Raw genomic sequence first — 20,644 nt, 5'->3', positions numbered from 1 at the left:
TGTAATTTTCCTGCCTTTGCCGCCTGAGTGCTGGGATTGAAGGTGTATGCCACTACACCCAGATTCTCCTTTTTTCTTGAGACATGATTCCCTACTGATCTTGGTTTCTGCAGATTTGGCTAGACTCACTGGCCAAGTTCCGGGATCAGTCTGTTCCAGGCATGAACAACTGCATCTAGCTCTTTTGCATGGGTGCTGGGAATCAAATTCAGGCCCTCACACTGGAACAGCAAACACTTTACCAAAATTGAATCCCCCAGCCCTTGGTCTGGGTGTTAACCAGAGGTTCTGTAAGCCTCAAAAGTGATGCAAGGAAGGAGAAAGAGCTTGAAGCATCCTGGGCTTCCTAACAAAACTTTCTCAAAACAAACAAATTAATTAAACATCACTTTTGTTAAGAGGCCTTTGCTATGCTGTCTGACCCGAAGGATGTGGACACAGCAAGTACCTAAAGGCTTGGGCAACCCAATGGAAAACAAGGGGACAAGAGTGAGGCTTTTAGAGATTAAAAGTGTTCTAACATATGTTAATATATGAAGACTTTAAAGGGCAGTGAGGGCCCAGTGGCTCTGCTGGTGACTTTCCTGCTGGGTTGCATCCACCACCCAGAGAGAACAGGTGTGTGAGAGCACAGGGAGGTGTGTGAGGAAGGAGCATGGCTGGACTCCACAGGCTACTCACTTCATCAGTCTCTGCTTGGTGGCAGACTCTTTGAAGCTCCTGAACTCTTCGCCTGCTTTGATCTCGTAGAACTGGGGCTTCAGGACTGTCTGCTGGTCCTCCTTCAGTTGCTCCTGCCGCTTCACTCTTTCTTCCTGCTGCAGGAGTCTGCGCTGCTTCCTGACTTCTTCAACCCAACCTTTCTCATCATCTGAGCTCTCTGAACTTTCTGCATCACTGGGTTTTCCTTCCGGTTCTTCCTCCTCTTCCTGAAATCAAAAATAGCAGGACGAGCTCTTCCCCCGGCCAAACATGGACCATTAGAGACATTAGCCCATCAGAGTACGTGACAGCTGCTCCATGGAGCATCACAAGAAATGCCTTTAATTAATAAGATACATTCCAGGCTGAATGTCAAGCAATTAGTATACAACTAATTACCTCTCATGTATAATCAGAGGCTGTGAGTTAAGAAAGCTGTAAGAAGCTGTAAACACACAGTATCTGTCTTTATGAAATGTCATGATTTCTCTCACTTGAGGCTCTGAGATTTTATATAGAATATACATGTGCAAACAGACTCGTGTGCATGAATAACATGAGAGAAGAAGTTCGACCGTTCAGTGGAACAACAGGACTAACAGGAGGAGAAGGGTGAGGGGGACACAGTAGACCGGGTCAAAGTGTCCTTATGCAACACAGGGCCATGTATACTGCAGAACAAAAGGTCTTTAAAACAGGCAAGCAACAAGCAGCAGCCATCCCCAGCTAACTGAGGACAGCTATGCCTTACATCCTTGAGCTCCTGCTGCTCCAAGAGCCTCAGCTGCTTCTTCCTCTTCTCACTAATCCTCGAGACGAGGGGGTTGAGAAGCCTGAACTCTTCACTGTCCTCGTCCACCTGGAAGTCGGGATTCTCAAACATAACTTTAAATCGATCATCCGTGAGGATATTAGGGAGGCTCTGCAAGAGAGACAGGGACCAGTCAGTGTCTGAATTTAAAAAAACAAAACAAAACAAACCACCAGAAAATGGTTTTACAACACTTAGTCCATAAGGTATAGACTATTAACATTATAAAATGTTCAAAATTTCTTTAGAAACAATTTCTAGAACTTTCTGATTGATTGTAGGTTTTACTTTCCAACAACAAAACAAATTCTATTCATAAATTTAACAGCTGATTAATAATTCTTGGCTGTTATACATAATGATCTAAAAATGAATCTTTACGTTAATATTATGCTTACTATATAGGAAAGAATTTTCTCCAAATTTTAAGATACGGCTTTATTTGTTTGAGTCAGGGTTTCTCTGTGTCGCAGCTCTGGCTTTCCTGGAACTCTCTGTAGACCAGGCTGGCCTCCAACTCACCGAGATCTTCCAGCCTCTGCCTCCCAAGTATGAGGACTAAAGGTGTGTGCCACCACTACCAGGACAGGATATGGCTTCTAAAGTATAGCTATCATATTAAAGTAAAATATGAAAGCTTTCCAATGTCACAGTCCACAATGGAAGGAGTTTAAGCTGTCAGTCAGTGTGGTGGTGTAGCTGGCAGTAGTACTTTACTGTCTCCAACACAGGAACTATGAAATTCCCAACTATGAAGCTGGAACACTTCCATGCATTATAAGGATAACTCCATTGGTTTTATTCCTTGGACCATGGATTACTCTTAACAGACAAGGTACAGTCTCTACATAACAAAGCTTTGGCTATTCAGATTCCTTTGCATCGTTCAGAACTGGCATTAAATTCCTTTTTATTTGTACTGTTTTATGTAGCAAGCTTCCTAACATGTTATACTGGCTAGTTTTGTGTCAACTTGACACAGCTGGAATTATCACAGAGAAAGGAGTTTCAGGTGAGGAAATGCCTCCATGAGATCCAGCTGTGGGGCATTTTCTCAATTAGTGATCAAGGGGGAAAGGCCCCTTGTGGGTGGGACCATCTCTGGGCTGGGGAAGCAAGGGGAAGCAACCCAGTAAGTAACATCCCTCCATGGCCTCTGCATCAGCTCCTGCTTTCTGACCTGCTTGAGTTCCAGTCCTGACTTCCTTCGGTGATGAACAGCAGTATGGAAATGTAAGCCAAATAAACCCTTTCCTCCCCAACTTGCTTCTTGGTCATGATGTTTGTGCAGGAATAGAAACCCTGACTAAGACACATGTATAAGAAACACATTTGCTCATTGACTCAGATGATGGTCATTTCACACTCAGGGCCTGGAAGCCAGTGGAAAGCAGCCACCCAGGAATGATTATAAATCAGAGCGCCAGCCTAGAACTGAGCTGGGAAGCGCCAGCCTACTTGTGACGGCTCTCGCTTCACCAAACTGGCTGATGCTCCACTTCTGAATTCAGTCCTGAATGCCGCATCTGTGTAGCAGAGCTACAGAAAAACACAGCAAATCAACGGCAAAGTATGGCCCCCTTATTACTTGTATGAAACTATAAACTATAATCCCTTAACTAAAACTCGAAGAGATACAAGTTCAAAAGTCACCCTTGAGTAAATATCATTTCTAAAATAGACCAAGGAAGGAAAAGACCTAGTGTCTGACTCCAACTTCAGAGGGAAGAAAAAAACCGCAAAGTGTTTGCTGCAAAGTTCTGTATGAAAAAAATGTTCAGAATGTATAAAGGGCATTCAGAATGTATGAAGGATGTTCAAGAGTGTGAAGGTACTCAGAGGGAAAAAAAGTAATTTAATAGAACTATATCCAAGAGAGTATCCTGGGGACACGGCATTGAGGAGACCTAAAACCAAATAGGTTTCAACAAGTAGAGATTGGAAAAGAAGGGCTGGATGATCAGCAGTTAGGAGAACTTCCTACTCTAGCAGAGATCTAGGTTCTGTTCCCAGTGCTTACACTAGGCAGCTCCCAACTAACCATCTATAACTCCAGTTCCAGAGGATCCACATCTTCCAGCCTCTGTGGGTACTTGTATGAGTGCGTGTGTGTGTGTGTGTGTATATATATATATATATATATATATATATATATATATATATATATTGTGTGTGTGTGCGCACATGTACACACATACTCAAGCCTACACTCATACACACAGTATATATATTTTTTTAATTAAAAAAAAAAAAAGAAATATGGTACGGGGCTGGCAATATGGTTCAGCGGGTAAGAGCATTGACTGTTCTTCCAAAGGTCCTGAGTTCAAACCCAGCAACCACATGGTGGCTTACAACGACCCGTAATGAGATCTGATGCCCTCTTCTGGTGCGTCCTGAAGACAGCTACAGTGTACTTATATATAATAATAAATAAATCTTTGGGCCGGAGTGAGCAGGGACTGAGCGAATGGGGCCAACTGGAGAAAGCAGTGCTGACAGGAGGGAACAGAGGTACTAAAATTAAATTCCCAACAACCACATGAAGGCTCACAACCATCTATACAGCTACAACGTGTTCATATACATAAAATTAAAAAAAAAAAAAAAGAAATACGAAGACAGCATATCAACTGACTAAGGAGTAGTGAATTATCTGACAAGTATGGAATTTGGAAAAGACATCCTAAAAGACAAAAATTAAAAACAACCAAGGCAGACTATAAACACTTTCATTACTCTGACTGTTCTTTGAAGACTTGGGGAGAGCCACTATTCAGAGAAAGTCAGGAGAGAGGAGGACACGGTGACAAACTGCTCTAAGAGGTGGCAGCAGCATGGTGCATGGCACAGGGCTAAGAAGAGACTAGAATCATTATAAGGTTCAGAGGTATCCTAGGAAGTGATGAAGAGGCAGGGCCTGCACTAAGGTGATGGAAATCAAAGGATGGGACTGACTCCAGCCAGGGAGCAATCCCTGTGAAACACACTTCTATGGAACTAGAGTAGCAGCAGCTAGATGAGAGGAGAGAGCTAAAGATGAACCATGGGGTTGGAAACAGCTCTCAGCTGCTTGGTCTGTGTGGGCAGACGCTGGAATGATGAGCTTGGAGCCATCATTAGAGCATCAGGGTAAAAGGTGCAGGCTAGAGCGAAGGGCGGGAGATGATGTTCATTTAAGACTTAAGTGTGTCACAGACATAATCCACAGTCTGACCGACACCAATAGGTGTCTTGGGAGCAGTCATTCATACAAGGACTCAGGAGAGAGGAAGGGGCTGCCAGGTAAATTTTGGAGTCACTTATAAATGTGAGAAAGCTGATATTGGCAATCAACCAATATTTCATATCAAAAGCCATGTGCCTATTAGGTTAAAAAACAAAGAAGGAAAAAATTAATATCTTGATGTATTTGTCAAAATTATCATATTTAAAATAACAGAGACTGTTAAATAGAGTATGTTGTTGGTATTTTAAAGATTTTTCTCCCCGTTAGTTTACAACAAACAAACTATCCTGCTTAAAGACAAGTATGCTTTAGATGAATGATTATAAAATAAAAACTCCTTTGACCCAGTTGTAAAGGTTTTTCCCCTAAGGACTTCTGCTTGTCTAATTGCTTATTTTCACAGCTGTCTTAAAAGAAAAAAGAATAAGATAGTGATGTTCTTGAAGTAATTTACAAGTGTCTGGCTAGTGATCTGTCTTACAAATACACACACATACACATGCTCAACACTTGCTTTGGTGTTTGGAAAATATGTGAATACCACCTTCAGCACTACCTCAAAGAATCACTTCTGTAGCTCCGAGCAGACACGTATTATTATCTTGTCCCAATATAGAAACATACAAAGACTACCTGCTACTTAAAACCCTGATTCTCTAGTCCCACCTCTAGCCTAAGGAAGGAGGGAGAGGAGGAGGTCTAGCGGGGCTGGGCGGGTTGTGAGAGGGAAGTGAACAGTAACAGGAGGAAATGAAGGCTGGCAGGCACACAGCAGGTGCTCTCCCAGCCTGCAAGTGACAATCCTCAGAGTGCTGCCGGTGGGTACTCCCCCAAATATCCTAGCCTGTCCCCTCCTCTGAATTTTCATGCAGCTCTCTAGGTCCCCACCCTGACTATGAACAAAGTATCAAGATCATGGCAGGAAATAATAATTTTTTCTTCCAAGAGAATTCCCTCTAAAGACCTAGGTTTCTAGGCTGAGTGGCTCAGCAAGCAGCTAGTGATCCATCTGGGCCAGAGTACAGCCTGGAAGGCACCTAGCATGGCACGGTGGTCAAGAGAGCTTTGCCAGGATAGTGCCTCTCCTATTTCAGGAGTAAGCCCTCTCAGTGCTGTGTGGAGGGTGCAGTGTGATGCTGCTGTGTCTTGTATTTACCTTCATGAGCCCTCACTGGGCACTCAGGTGGTGAATGCAAAGTATCTGGGTAGAAACTGCATTCCTTCAGAGACCCAGAGTTCTTCCAATTCTTTGTCCAATGCAGAGAACATTACATGAAACAGTTCAGGGAGACCCCAGGATTTGAAGGTGATCAATCCACAAAGACTTAGAAATGAGTTCTTCAGGAATGTACAAACAAATACATCTGAGTTACACAGATTCTTGCCACAAGGTCCAGACTTATGGTACAGAACAAGGGGCTGATTGGTGATAATGACACAGAAACTTACTCCAGGGGAAATCAAAGTCATGTGAGGTGACTTGGCTACAAATAGCATTTACATAGTTACAACATTGTAAAGCCCAATATTGACTTCACCAAAATTACCATCTCGCTCTAGCGGGAAGGAAAAGTCAAGACGCAGCACCACGGGCAACAGCAGGAGAGAGTTTTATACCACAATGGCCAGCTAAAGAGGGGAGAGTGGGTTCCCACAGAAGCACAAGCAAGGCAGGGAGGGAAGATAAGGGAATAAGAGGTGTGATGTTCAACCCTCCCTGGAGCCCCTGTGAAAACACCGAGTTTTGAGTGTTCATATCATTGTAATTGTAATTTGCAATAAAAAAAAAACTTTAAATGACAAAATTCTAATGTTAAAACTATCTGATCTAACTCAGTATGTTTGCACATAATCACATTTGTTCCCCAAAGCGATGAATTATTACTTTACTATAAAGTGTTAATGGCATTTACTGATTCCTGAGACGAAGACACTGCTTCTGTGGCTTTCTAGTCCCAGTCCAGTCAGCCTCTCTCACACAGAACCCAGGAACAATGCACTCAACACAGACCACAGCAACAGAGAGAAACTGAGCAAAAAGGGCTGGCATATAGAACATGCGCTGTGGGGGAAATGGTCCCACCCACTTGGATGGACTCTTACAAGCCAAATGGGGTACAGGTGCCTATGCATCTCAAAGATGCTTGAGCATACGGGAAGCTCAATTTGCATTTGTTGAAAGGTAATCTAATTAACACCACCAAGTTCTAAGTTCCTTCAGCAGCCAGACAGTGCTCACTGATGGTCTGCATGGTAGTCTACATGGTAGGTCACTTCCTGTTGTAGACTCAACATCAACTGTAGAGTATACAGCTTATTAGACTCCATGACGTTATCAGTGGGAACAGTAACTGGGAACAGCTCCGGGATCAGTCCAGGCAGAGCTTACTTAGGGTCAGGAGGCAGCATTGACACTCGGAGGCTCTGACGTGCCCTGCTCATGGGTGGAACTGATGGCCTGCTGTAGTTTGCAACTCTTTAAAATCTTCCTGATAAGGGGAGCTTTCTTTAATTTATGAACAAACAATTTGGTTTGAAGATTAAAGTATTAGATGATGAATTATACAACTCCAAGAACAGAGTTTTAAAAGACCATACATTATATCTGTATTTCAAGAGTAAGACTGAACTCTAATAATAGGACCTGATTTAGATTAAGTCAATAAAAAGCAAATCAGGGCCCATTTCATTAACAAAGCTTCCTAGAAGAATCTGGTGATCAGGTGATGTGGCTATAAAGACACAACTGGTTATAAAGAGCCAAGAAGAAGACACAGCAGTTGACAGAAGAATGTAGGCTTTGTCTTCTCTGAATCTAGCACAAACAGTACCAACCCAATAACTATCCCCCTAAGATAGATGCTGAAGGAAATGCATGCTGTCTTGGTTATGAAGTACACAACAGGTGCAAGCAAGAGTAAATGCTTGCCTGGAAGTACCATCCAGAGAGTCAGAGCCCAGATTAAGTTAAACACCAGCATGTCCTTAACACCACGATTCAAATTTCAGACTTCTGAAGTTACTCAACTGTGGTATCAGCATGAAGTGTAAACTCCCAGCACTCTGATGTGAACAGGAGGCAGGCTCACGAGCACCAGCCACCATGGTGTATCTTTCAATGCTCTCAGTGAGTGATGCTCCCCTATGGCCAGCAGTTTACACAGCACAGGAGCACAGCATTGCTGGAACTTGCATCCCATGTTAAACGTTCTTCACAAAGTTGGTAATTAAAGAAGAAAAAGATGAAAATGTTCCAGAGGGAGGAAGGGGAGGAGGGAGAAAGGAAGGGGAGGAGGGAGAGAGGAGAGGAGGGAAGGAGGAAGGAAGGAGGAGAGGAAGTACAGAGGAAGAAGCTGGGAGTGGGAAATGGGACACTGCCACTGGGTAGGACTTTATAGATACAATTTGAGAAACAGTGTGAAGCGAATGTCTCAAAATAAATTAGAAAGCAGTAGTAACAGAAGGTAAACATGTCACTTGCAATGACACCAGCAAAGGCTGTCATATTAAAGGAACTTTCAAAACAGCTAGGATGGGGCTGAGTGGCACAGAGCTTTTCTGGCACACATGGGACCCTGGGATAATCCCAGCACTGCAGAAATGAACTTGCTCTTGGAGTTAATGATATAAACAGGGCCTTGGATGAAACTTTGAAAAGCAACAATTTACTAGGGCAAAGAAAAACAATGGGTCCACATTGAAAGTGTGGGAAGAGAAAACAGCAAGCATCGTTCAAAATATTCTTGACAGTTTTTACAAAATAAGTTAAAAAGTGAAATACTAGGATATTTTCTACTGTTTTAATTAACAGTATATTTAAAAGGCTTCAGTTGCCTATTTTCATTTCCCTAGACCAGGAGAGAGTTCCTAAAGTTCTGGGAAAACCGTCAGAGGAGGAGCAATGTAATTCTTCACTAAAATGAGCACTGCTGTGTGCTTCCAGCTTTCTAGGTCATTTCTACCATCCCATACTACCCCGCCTCCATCCAACCTCAACAAAAGCCTCCCAGAGGAAGGGCTTTTCGAAAGGGGTGGCTCAGTTAGTTAAATATGTGCCCAGAACCAACCTGAAAATCTGGGTATGGGAGTGTGTCCCTATAATCTCAGCACTGGGGAGGGAGAGAAAATCTTCTGATTTTCCAGGACTCACTGGCCATCTAGCCGAGCCTAATCCCAGGCACCAGGGAGTGTCTCAAAACCCAGTGTAGCAGCACCTGAGGACTGCAAGAACATTCAGTGCATGAACACACACAAAGACCCTTTCCCCAACACACAGAGTCTCCCAAAGGGAATGTACCAACTTCTGCATCTTCATCACCACGACCTGTAAGAAGGCTCTGCCATACACCATGCTGCTCAAAACAGCGAAACTGAGTTTAGTCCAAGTACCCTATAGCAGGGTTGTGCCAAGGACTCTGAGCACAAAGCATCCCTGAAGTGCACACATCTATAGTCTGAATCTGCTCCACTCTTTTTGTAGGAGCTTCAGGAAGACGATACAATGATCACTTCCACGCGGCTTGTAAAATGACAGCTTTATAAAGCTAAAAAGTCAGGGCTAATCATCCTCACTCAGCTAACGAGACCAATGGGAATGCTCGGGGAGGACGTCAGCAAAGCCGGAAGCCACTATTTCCACCCTGTAGGTACACGCACTCAGGGTGCACACACTTGGTCACACACTGGCACACATAGCTACAGTAAAAAAATGTGAATTTAAATGAGTAAGCTTGCTCAGTATTGGTTTATTATTCATGCAGAGGACAGGGAAACATAAAACCATCCATGTATTTTACTTTAAAGGGGCTTCCAAAGATTTAAATAATTTACTTAAAGAATGTAATAGGCCAGGATGAAAGGCTATTGGGAGAGGCTACCGAAGAGAAGAGAGAGAAGGCAGCAGAGTGAAGCTTCTGGTCGGAACACCACAGAAGTGACAGCAGTAAGATGACCCCTACCTGTCCTGGGTTACAGGTGAAAGTGTAGCTGAGGAGCCGGCTAGCATCACAACCAGTGCCCAGCCAGCCTCAAATAAGAGCCTGGCTTCTGAGGAAGGCAGAGGAACCAAAGAGCACAGTAGGGCTCATACAACTATAGCTTACATTCACCTACCTGGTTGGAGAGCAAAGAATAAGCTACCAGACAAGGAGCCTGCATGGCCCAAGGCCACAAGGTTAGGCCCTTACTCCAGGTCCTGCATGCTCTTCTGGTGGGCAAGGGTTTGGGGCAGTGGATACTACACTGCTCTCAGCAGATGAAGGAACAGGGCAGGGGAGGACCCCCGACTCTTCATAAATCTGGAAAAACTAGGTACATCTTCCCAACTCGGGACAATACTAATACTGTGCTAACGTTAGTATTTTATGGCTGCTCCCTGTCTACTGTTACCTCAGAAAAGGCAGGCAGGTAGCAGCTACATGGAAGCACATACCTTCCCGTAATGCCATGTCAAAAACAAAAAGCAGTTACTTCTACAATTAAAAAACTCTTGACCTTTAAAATCATGCAAATCAAGAAGCTCAAATTTTCATGTTCATTTTCAGAAAATCCATGAAATTGCTCAGGCCATTAAGGGTGTAAGTATCTGAAAAGCCACCATGTGTCTGAAAGGTATCACTTTAAGGAAGCAATGTGTAATGGTCCACGACATAATGGTGCAGAATGAGGTCTGCCCAGGTCACAGTGGGCTGGACACAGATCTGTGGTACAAACAGTGCTGGGTTCAGAGAGTAATGATTATCTAGTCACTGTCCACACTGTGAGCTAACCGATGCACCACTGAACATCCAGAGCTCACAGTGGGTCAACTCTAATGCCAGCTATCCCGGCCATATGCACATGATCCTCACCAAAAGAAGTAAACTGTTCCTGAGCACAGAAATTCAGTTCAGCATAAAATAAATGCAAATAAAAGTAAATTATGAGCCAATAAACCTAGTCAGTACAAAAAAAAAAAATCAACAGCAATTTAGCAGCAAAGGATTAAGTAAATTTTAACACAGAATATATAGCCACTTAACATACAGAGAATTTAACAAATGTGAAACTGCTAATACAGTGTATACCTTTAAGAGGACTGATGTGGAGGAATCGGCCCAATACTAATGCTTTTCCTCTATAGGTGTGGGAGGTGGAGGTGGCTTTTAACTTTTTTCAATTTTTCAAACTTTCCATACTGAGCAAGTATGGAGGGTGGGGAAACCCCAATAATAAAAAGATATACATTACTACCCATGGACTGTAAATCAACTTACTGATACTTTCTGTGCCTTAGGACATCTTACCTTAACTTTCTTTTTCAGTGTAGACTTTTGTTTCTCCTCTTCCTCTTCAATTAATTTAAGTGCCAGTTCTTTGTTAACTTTTGGCAGTTTCTGGTAAAGAGGTGGAAATGAGATACACTGAGATAAATACACTTAACATTAAAGGTCAGCGGGGCTGTGAGTAGTGTAAATTCACAAAGGGAAGCTCACTCCTACTTCTTAGTTGACCGTCCATGGTAGGAAAAGAATTACCCAAGGAAGAGCAGCAGGTGGGCCAAATGGCGCAGAACGGTGAGCATGGCCTGTAATGGGAGCATACTGCCTTCCCAGCTCCCTAGAAAGCTGGCCACAGAGGGCCTAGGACCCTTGGAATTGCAGCCACCTGCCCTGCTCTCTGCTGCAGTTGTGGGAACCTCTGAAATGCTTCCTGGAGCGCTCTGTAAAAGGTGAATTCCTAGGGTCTAGATGGGAGCGTAAGGACTCTCAGATAAGTGGTGGGCTACCTACTGCCTTCTTTCACATCATGCTCACCTATTGTACTAAGTAAAATGTAGCTCTGGCAGGTACACAGCCCCCTTCTGCTAAAACTCATGCATACTCACAATCACTGCTGTTATAAACTCTGAGTAACTGTGGAAAATGGAACGAGCACTGAGGTCATCTCAGGAAAGTAACTAGTCTTTTGTAGGTGAGAGTGTGTATATTACATCCATATTTTAAACCAATGTTCAGTTATAAAGATTTTATCACGCAGTGATCTGACTTAATGGATGGGATGCCAGAGAGGCAGGAAGGCAGGAACATTCAGACAGGAAGCTCCACCCTGTCTGCTCATGGTCTGACTGAAATAACCAACAGCAGTTCTTTATACCAGGGGGCTAGCAGGTAGCTCTGGCAGCAGTGGTATTCACCCGTCTGCAGTTCTCAACACACCTAGGATCACCCTCAAATGCCAAGAGCACCAGCCTGCCAGTCCCTTAGGAGCCTGGGTCCTCCTGCGCGCGCCCATACCTTTCTTGCCGCCTGGATCTAAGTTACCATTCCTCTTCTCCTACCTCAGTGTTTCTGTCTTTTGGGAGCTCAAATGCCTTCCAGACACTAAATTCTCTCCATCAATACAACTGGTGTTGGCTGTTTCCTTACTCTGTCTACATCTCTGCATCCTGGGATGCACAGAAACTGAGAACCAAGCACACTTGCAGGAGATGGAGATAAGCAGATTGCTAACATCTGTCAAACTGAAAGCAGCTGGAACTGTTATCAGGTGTTTTCAGTGTGGCCCGCAGCAGCTCTGTAGATCAAAACTCCATAGCCTAGTGTGTCTTGGCCTTTTGGTTATTATCAAGTACATATTATTACCCAAACACCTAACCACCCACCCTCATGACAAAATACACCAAGAAAGCAAAAGATGTGAGCTAAAAGATGGAAATTCATGGATATGATAGCAGACTTCTTCAGAGTAACACACAAAATGAAGATTAACTATTTTCCCCTGATAATCGCAATGCTGACTAGATCTTTACCTTTAATTGGACTCTCTGTGCACGTGTTTCTTCTATCTTCTGTCGAATTTTCTCTTTCCTATATTCTTCATAAGCAAATGGATTGACCATCAATTTCACCTTTTCAAAACAAAGAATGAAATTAATCAGAATCAGTATTTAGTATCATATACATACCATGACTATTATACCAAAGAAAGTAGATCCCTCACAATGCAGAAGTATACTTTGTGAAGGCAAAAGTAGGTAGAGGCAGCTGTGGATGGCTTACTATCACCTGAAATATCCATAGCAGTACTTACCTTGTGGTAGAGTCTGATATCCATGAAAAAACCATGCATATATGCTCGGAGGAAAGGTGATCCAATGAGATGTGTGAGCCCTGCCAAAGTTAAGCAGAAGAGGATAAATCTCTATGATGTCTTTATTAAAAGACATTAAAAGTTTTTCTTTCCTTCTTTATTAGTGGTTATTTTATGTGTATGGGTGTTTTGTCTGTCTGTATGTCTGTGCACCACATGTATACAGTGCTTGTGGTGTCCAGAAGAGGGTGCTGGACCCCTGCAACTGGAATTACAGGAAGTCGTGAGCAGCCACATGGGTGCTGCGGATTGAACCTAGAAGAGCAGACAGGGCTTTTAATCATGGAGCTCTCTCCAGTCTTTACAATTTAAGCTTTTCTTAAACAACATTTTAATTATGATACGGTTTCCCTTTAAAGTAACATAATTAAGGACTGCTAATCTTACTCCAACTCATAGAGATCCACTCCCCCTGTACCCACCCCCAAGGTGGTTCCCAGGTATATACTGTTAGGTAGGAATGGTGAAAGCAAAAACTGGGGCAGAGTTGTCAACATTTCCAGAAACAAAGGACAATGTGATAGCATGGTCCTCCAAGCACAAACAGCTGACAAACTTGACTCACATACACACATGCTCATGCATATTAGGACCATTCCTGGCTGGGGGTACAGGTCAGATGGAATACTTGTATAGCACGCACAGTTTCAGCATCACAAACATCTACATTGCTGCCAGTACACAACTGGAGTTCATTATTAGTTTATGTTCGGGAATTTTCTCTTCCGTAGATTTTCCTTATGATTACATTTAGAATAGGAATCCAAGGGCTAGCTAGGAAGAGGATCAACAGGTAAAGCATCTGCCATGCAAGCCTGATAACCTGAGTTCCATCCCTGGAACCCACATAAAGGCAGAAGGACAGAACCAACTCTGTAAAGCTGTCAGTCTGTCGCCCACATGCATGCCACACAAGCACATTACACACACACACACGTGTAGGAATAAAACAAAAAATTTAGCCGGGCAGTGGTGGCGCATGCCTTTAATCCCAGCACTTGGGAGGCAGAGGCAGGCGGATTTCTGAGTTCGAGGCCAGCCTGGTCTACAGAGTGAGTTCCAGGACAGCCAGGGCTACACAGAGAAACCCTGTCTCGAAAAATCAAAAACAAAAACAAAAACAAAAATTTAGACTAGGAACACATTAAGTGTAGACACATTTAGGGAACACATATGAACTCTCTGCTATGTCACAGAAAGTTGCTTTTTAAAAAACATGTTTTTATGCATGTATGTGTTTATACATGTGTGAGTGTAGGTGCCTATGTTGTCCAGAAGAAGCTGTTGGATCCCCTGTAGCTTGAGTTATAGGTGTCTGTGAGCTGCCTGATGTGGGTGCTCCAAACCCAGCTCAGGTTCTCTGTAAGAGTAGTAGGTGCTCTTAACTGCTGAGCCATCTCTCCATTCCCTAGAAATTATTTAGGTGCAAATATTGAGGGAAGAGGAAGGAGGGAGGGGGGAGGGAGGGAGGGAGGGAGAGAGGGAGAGGGAGAGAGAGAAAACACACCATGGCTGTCATGAGACAATTTATCCTCAAAGGAACCATGTGTGAAATACAGCTTTGGTATAGTACCAAGTCATTTCCTTCCTTGGTGGTACCTGAACTAAGAAGAGTCTTGTGCTTGGTAGGTAAGCTTTCTAGCCATGAGACACACCTCTTGCCAGCCTTTTACTTCTTATTCTGAGATATGGTCTCACTAAGCATCCCAGACAAGCTTTGAACTACCTCAGTTTTTTGGGTGAATGAGACAATAGGCCACAGGCTATTTCGCTATTGTTCAATATTGACTTACATATTTAGACCTAAAAATTATACTGAAAATAGATCACATAGTTTAAAGTAGTATGCATACAACAACAGAAGGGAAAAATTAAACTTAGGATGTTCTTCTATTAGTTACAATAGAGTTAACGCACAATTTATTCATATGTCTGCATGGACTTAGCACCCAGCATTTTCTCAGAGGATGTGGTCTGATTAACTACCCAACATAAACTCTTTGTTAATGATGTCATCTGAAGGTCTTTAGGGAACTGAGGGTCTTACTCTTTAGTGCTGGGCCCCACTGCAGGTCTAAAACCATGTGTGCGCTCAGTCACAGACTGCAAAATCTACATATCTTGATCTAAAATCTCTTGGAAAACTAAGTCAGGTATTTGCTACAGTGATGGAAAGCTGCATATCCCTAATTTTAAAATCCAGACTCAAAACCCTGAAACTTTTGAGTGGCAACTCAGGACTCAAAAAGTTCTGAACTTTGGAGCACTTCAGACTTCAGGCTGGAATATCCAGCCTGCATTAAGAGTCTTTTCTATTTCAAGGTTTGAATCCCAAGTTTTGGATTAGATCTTTTATGAATAAATCTAAGAACCATATGCTTACAGTCTGAGAGAGTTTCAAGGTGTCATATTTATTTACATTCATCACACTCTCAAAGCCACATTTGACTCCCATCACTCCGAGAGACACCACTCTCAGGACAGGATGTCGGTTGCTAAAAGGGAGTCTCTCCCAATTAAAGCATAAAAGGCTTCAGCCAATTGATTTTACCAAAGCTTTTCTGAGCAGAGATTATAAGGTTGATCATTTAGAACATTTTGATATCTAATTTGGCAGAAATGGGACATTTGGAAAGATCAGATAAAAATGGCTCAGTTGATTCTAATGTTCAAAACCCACAAATGTGAAAATAAGACAATTTCATAAACATTTTATCACATTTTACCTAAATTTTCAAGGTCTTTCTTGGTGACAAATTTGTAATCATCATACACTGTGCTCTCTGGATTCTCTTCTAATTCTTCTGTCAAGTTGTCCAGGAAGGAACACCACCTGGGAGCAGGACCCAAAACCTGGGAGGAGACATTAAAAGGTCAAATACAACTCACTTTGCAGCCAAAGTTCTTTAACAATGGTTGCAAGTATTCCATTCAACCAGAGGAAAGAGCTACAATATGTGTAAGCATGGCAGAGAATACAATGGAAAGGGAATAAACAAAGTAGAAGAATTTAGGCTGGAAAGGGGAAAGATACAAAGGTACTAAGCTGTTACATCACAACTATCAAAATAGAGACAAGCAAGTCAGATACTTATAGTAACTTCTATCCATTTATTTATCATGTCCCTCACTCAAAATAGTACTAGAATTCTATAGCACACATTTAGTATCATAAATATGCTCTAACATACAGTTAGCTTGCAATTTCTGGATAGCTTTTTATTGTTAACAGTATCTTTCTCTGCACTGTGCCACACCCATTGAAGTCAGTGCTTATTCAAAGGAAATTTGCTCATTCCTAGAGGATACTACAGACAAGAGAACCCAAGGTCAGCACAATGGAACTTCCAAAGATAACCTACTTGTTTACTTCAGCAGTAATTATGGGGGGTGGAGGGCAACCAAATCATAGTGAAAGTTATGAAATTAAGTTTAACCTTTTTTGAGAAGGTAGGAGGAAGAGGCATAGCAAAGGAAAATAGCCTGTGTTAACACCTCTTCAATCAAAGGGGGACGATGGGGGCAGGGGCAGCCAATGCACTACTGAAGAGGCTACATGAAAACAAGTCTTACTGAGCATAGAGGAGCCTTATAGACCAGTTTCCCAGTACTACTACTTATGCTGTGTTAAATGATAAGTGAAATGCTTTCATTTCAAACACAGATTAACTTTCAAAATAAAAATGCAAGGCACCTAAAAAAATTCATGAAGGACCCTCTTAAAGGAACTGCTGTGGTTTTAGGTAATTGTGGGGTAGCAGCTTAAAATCAACAGGTACCTATACTCAACATTACAATACATAAAGTACTTCTTGGCCATGATCCCTTTAAAGTTGAAACTACACCTAGAGAAAAGGCATGGATGGTGTGTGCATGTAAGTGTACACACACACACACACACACACACACACACGTCACATGAAACAAAAGCAATGAACCAAATCTAAAGTGACTTCAGCTGAAATAAACACAGTGACAAGTCAGAAAGCTCGAGGTCCCTTGGAAACCTGAAGGAGAAAAGCTTTCCCAGCGAGGCCATCTTTCTTTTAGACACAAGAGAAGTACTTCACTGCTGCTTTTCTACAACACGAGGCCTCAGATATCAAGACTCGAGACCTTCATCAGTTTTGCTAATGCTGAAATCATGGCACCTAGGACAGTCTTCCAAGTTTTAAGAAGCATGTTCAGGTTTTACACACATGGACATTACAGTTTAAAATGTCTCTGGCAAAACTATTTCCAAATGGTCTCTTTTCCTTATTCAGATAAAAAAAAAATGTCTATGCAGCTTATAAAACTATCAGCTATAAGATCACTTTTGGGTGGACATCAGATGTAGTTTGACTCCAATGCAAGGGACTGTCATGCACAGGACAGCAAAACAACACAGAGTGGTGCCCTGGGTATCACCAGGAGACTGCCAATCCCTAAGACTCATGCCTATACCAAAATGTGCAGGTGCTGATGAAAACAGCACAGCTTTTGTTTGTAAACGAGACAAGCTCTTCTATGTAGTTTAAATCACAGTGCAAGACTGGCTGAGCAGATGGGTGGGCCTAGGTTTAATCCCCATCACTGAAAAACACCATCTCTAGATTATTTACAAAGTACTTTACTTTTTTTTTTAATTTTGGGGGTTGGGGTAAGGCTAGAGTACTTATTGCTCTTGCAGAGGATTTGGGTTCAGTTAACATCAGATGGCTCTCAATTGCCTGTAATTCCAGTTCTAGGGAACCCAACTTTCTTCTAGTCTTTTGCTCCTGCGTGAACATGGTATACTTAAACTCATGCAGAGGTGCACACACGCGCGCGTGTGCACACACACACACACACATACACACACACATTTAAAAACAAGTTTTTTAAAAAGCTAATCTAGTGCTTTGTAAAGAACTAGTACACTATATTGCTTAGGGCAAAGTGACCTTCAAAGCCCTGGAATCTAAAAACCCAAAACCCAAGTGTTGTAAAACAGTTTCCTCCAGGATTTAAACATTTCACCCTGCAGAGAAGTTCTACAAGTCAAAATAGCATCAGGAAGTCCCTGAAACTGACCAGATTCACTAGGCCTTCCCTACCAGAATAAGCAATAGAAGCTGAGAGTCCCTCTTAAACAAGCTGAGCTACAAAGAAGACTCTCAGACAAGCTGCAAAGAAGACTGAGACCAGACCAGCTGCCCAGAAGAGGTTTAGACCACTTGAGCTGAGACACCTAGGAAGACATTCTTCAACCTGTTGAGCTGCCTCCAGCTGTGTACTGTGCTCTAGGTTCCCAGTTTTTGTGAGTTTCTGGGGTGGGCTTTGGTGATGCAGCTGTCTTTTGAGTCATTTCTTTTCCTGTAAGTAATCCCAATAAAACTCGTGGCTCACCAAGTTGGACTTTGGTGGTGTTCGTACTTCAGTTTGTTATAGGATGCCTATTTGGGTGAGTAGACGTGTGTTGTATCTTCCCAGAAAGTTTTGCCACACGACACTAAGTCTGTATATACTCAGCATGTAGATCATATTTTGCAAGTATTTTCAATCTGTAGCCCACTGGCTGCAGGTGAGGGAAGCACAGATGAGGCTAGGTGGAATCTTAGCATCGAGGCAGCTATAAGCATGAACTTGAAGGACCAAGAATGGATTTATGGATTTCATGCTCTGATTTCTCTTAGGGATGGTGATAGGAATAACAATGTCAGACCAGATGCAAATCTAGTTTTCCATAGCCTCCTTAAAAAAATTACTATTACATTTATTTATTAGTATATGGGGGGGGTGTCCTACAGAGGTCAGAGGACAACTGTCAGGGAATGGCCCTCTTCCTCACAATGTGTGTCACAGGGACTCAAGTTATGAGGCTTAGTGGGAGACACGTTTACCTGCTGAGCCACCTCACAGGGTCCCAGGCTTCTTTTATAATGTCTTGTGACTTTCCTTTTGATTACTTACCTGGATTTTCATGGAATTATTTTAATTTGTTTCTCAGGAGACAGGCCTACTTATGATAAATAATCTCTACAAACAGATTTGTGGCCACTAAAATTTCCACCAAGTCCAGGATTAAACCTATCTGTGACTTTATTGAGCACATTTCCCACTTCCTTTCCAGACAGACCTCACAGCCACCGTTAGGAAGTGGAGCTTACTAAAAGCATTAACTCTGCACTTCTCCACACGAGGGCTTTCCTCACAGACCTATGAGTAAGTTGAAAAACCACGGTCATGGGTTTGTTATATTTACAATGACTGCATATTAACGTATCAAAGTCCCTTGCTGTCTTCCAAGGTATAATGTTACATGTCAGATAATCCTTAGACACACTAATTACTAAGTTTTGCTTTTATAACTTGAGGAAAACTTTTTTTTAACATCTGATGGCCTGTTAACTTTCCATCAACCATGTCATGCTTTCTGAGCTAGGAGCTGTAGCTCAGAGAATTCACTTAACACATTCCAGATCCTGAGAGGATGAGATGGCTCAATTGGTAAAGGTGCCCACTGTCTAGTCTGGTGCCCACTGCCTAGCCTGGCAGCCTAAGTTCTATCCTTGGGACCCACATGGTGTAAAAAGTTGTCCTCTGACCACAACATGTGTGTGGCCACATACATATACAATACACAAATAAGTAAGCAAGTCCAAAAAAAAAAAAAAAAAACAGAACTATAGTTGCTGACTTTCAGCAATGCTGATGCAGACTACAGAATAATCTTATCACTTGGCAGCCACTCAAGTTAAATATTAAGTTATTTTAATTGTTTTCAGGGCATTTTAAAACCAGACAGAAATAAAAAAAAACCAGACAGAAATATAAATTCTGGGATTCAAGCAATAAAACACCACCATTCCTAGTTCCTTGAATGCCAGAGGCCAAGTGCACACTGTTGTGACCTCAGTGACCACACTAGAGACCACTCGAAGGGATAAAGTCAGACTCCTGGGGCTTAAACCTAGGTCCAAACAGTAAACTGCCATTCTCCCCATGAAGCTATCACCTTCATCAGAAATAACTGGGCCCAGGCTTTACAGCACTGAACATTTGGCATCTTAAAAAATAGTAATAGAGCAAATATAACATAGGTTATATGAAATGTCAGGTGCTATCTGGGTTAGTGTCCCATTGTTAAACACATTAAGAATGTCTATAACAGAATCATATATATTCATATCACTGTGTTAAGACAAGACAAAATGAAGATAAGAAAGCCTCATTAATGTCAATCCAGGTAAAACTTGAGTCCTAAGGAATCAGGTCAGTTTTAAAAAAGAAAACAGTTTTTTAAAAATAAAAATTACAGGTAAGAAAGAGATGATGGTTCTGTACTATAATACACACACACACACACACACACACACACACACACTATTGTTTCCTGTAGCAAATAAATATCAAACTTAGCTAAGCTATAATATAAAGATTTCCTTCTATAGCTTACTCCATGTTGGCTGTAAGACCCACCAGCACCACTTGTGTTTCCCAATTTGACAGCTGAGGCTTTATAATGAGCGATCACAGACTGGGTGAGCCAAAGGGAGGAGCTGTCTTTGAGCATGTAATTGCATTTGCAGCATGATGAGCTGCCTAATTGCACATCCAAGTTTACAGGCATTAGCCTGAGTACTATGAGTCATCCAAAGGTGCACTGCTCTGCAGTAGCCCTTTGTCCTCTGTTCCCAAAACTCAGATTAACACTACTATAATTTAATCTCAGTGCTTATGCTTTATTTTATTTTGGGGAACAATCTGAGCCCAGGCTGGTCTCGATTCACTATGTTCAGAATGGCCTT

General features: G+C 42.3%; 1 protein-coding gene across 1 annotated transcript in view; it reads right to left on the bottom strand.

The window, feature by feature from the left end:
• Nucleotides 1-20,644, bottom strand: part of Nol10 (nucleolar protein 10) — an 82,420-nt gene that overhangs the window by 12,493 nt on the left and 49,283 nt on the right. The window contains exons 14-19 of the mRNA XM_021178984.3: nucleotides 15,599-15,725; nucleotides 12,813-12,892; nucleotides 12,532-12,630; nucleotides 11,027-11,116; nucleotides 1,454-1,624; nucleotides 682-929 (exon numbers count right to left, since the gene is read on the bottom strand). Of these exons, the coding sequence (XP_021034643.1) occupies nucleotides 682-929; nucleotides 1,454-1,624; nucleotides 11,027-11,116; nucleotides 12,532-12,630; nucleotides 12,813-12,892; nucleotides 15,599-15,725 (815 nt within the window). The remainder of the gene's footprint in view (nucleotides 1-681; nucleotides 930-1,453; nucleotides 1,625-11,026; nucleotides 11,117-12,531; nucleotides 12,631-12,812; nucleotides 12,893-15,598; nucleotides 15,726-20,644) is intronic.

This window comes from Mus caroli, unplaced genomic scaffold, assembly GCF_978045245.1.
Source record: "Mus caroli unplaced genomic scaffold, Mus_caroli_1 scaffold_14, whole genome shotgun sequence".
Lineage (NCBI taxonomy): Eukaryota > Metazoa > Chordata > Mammalia > Rodentia > Muridae > Mus > Mus caroli.
Note: the sequence above shows the minus strand (reverse complement) of the source record. Positions and strands in the feature narration are given on the sequence as shown.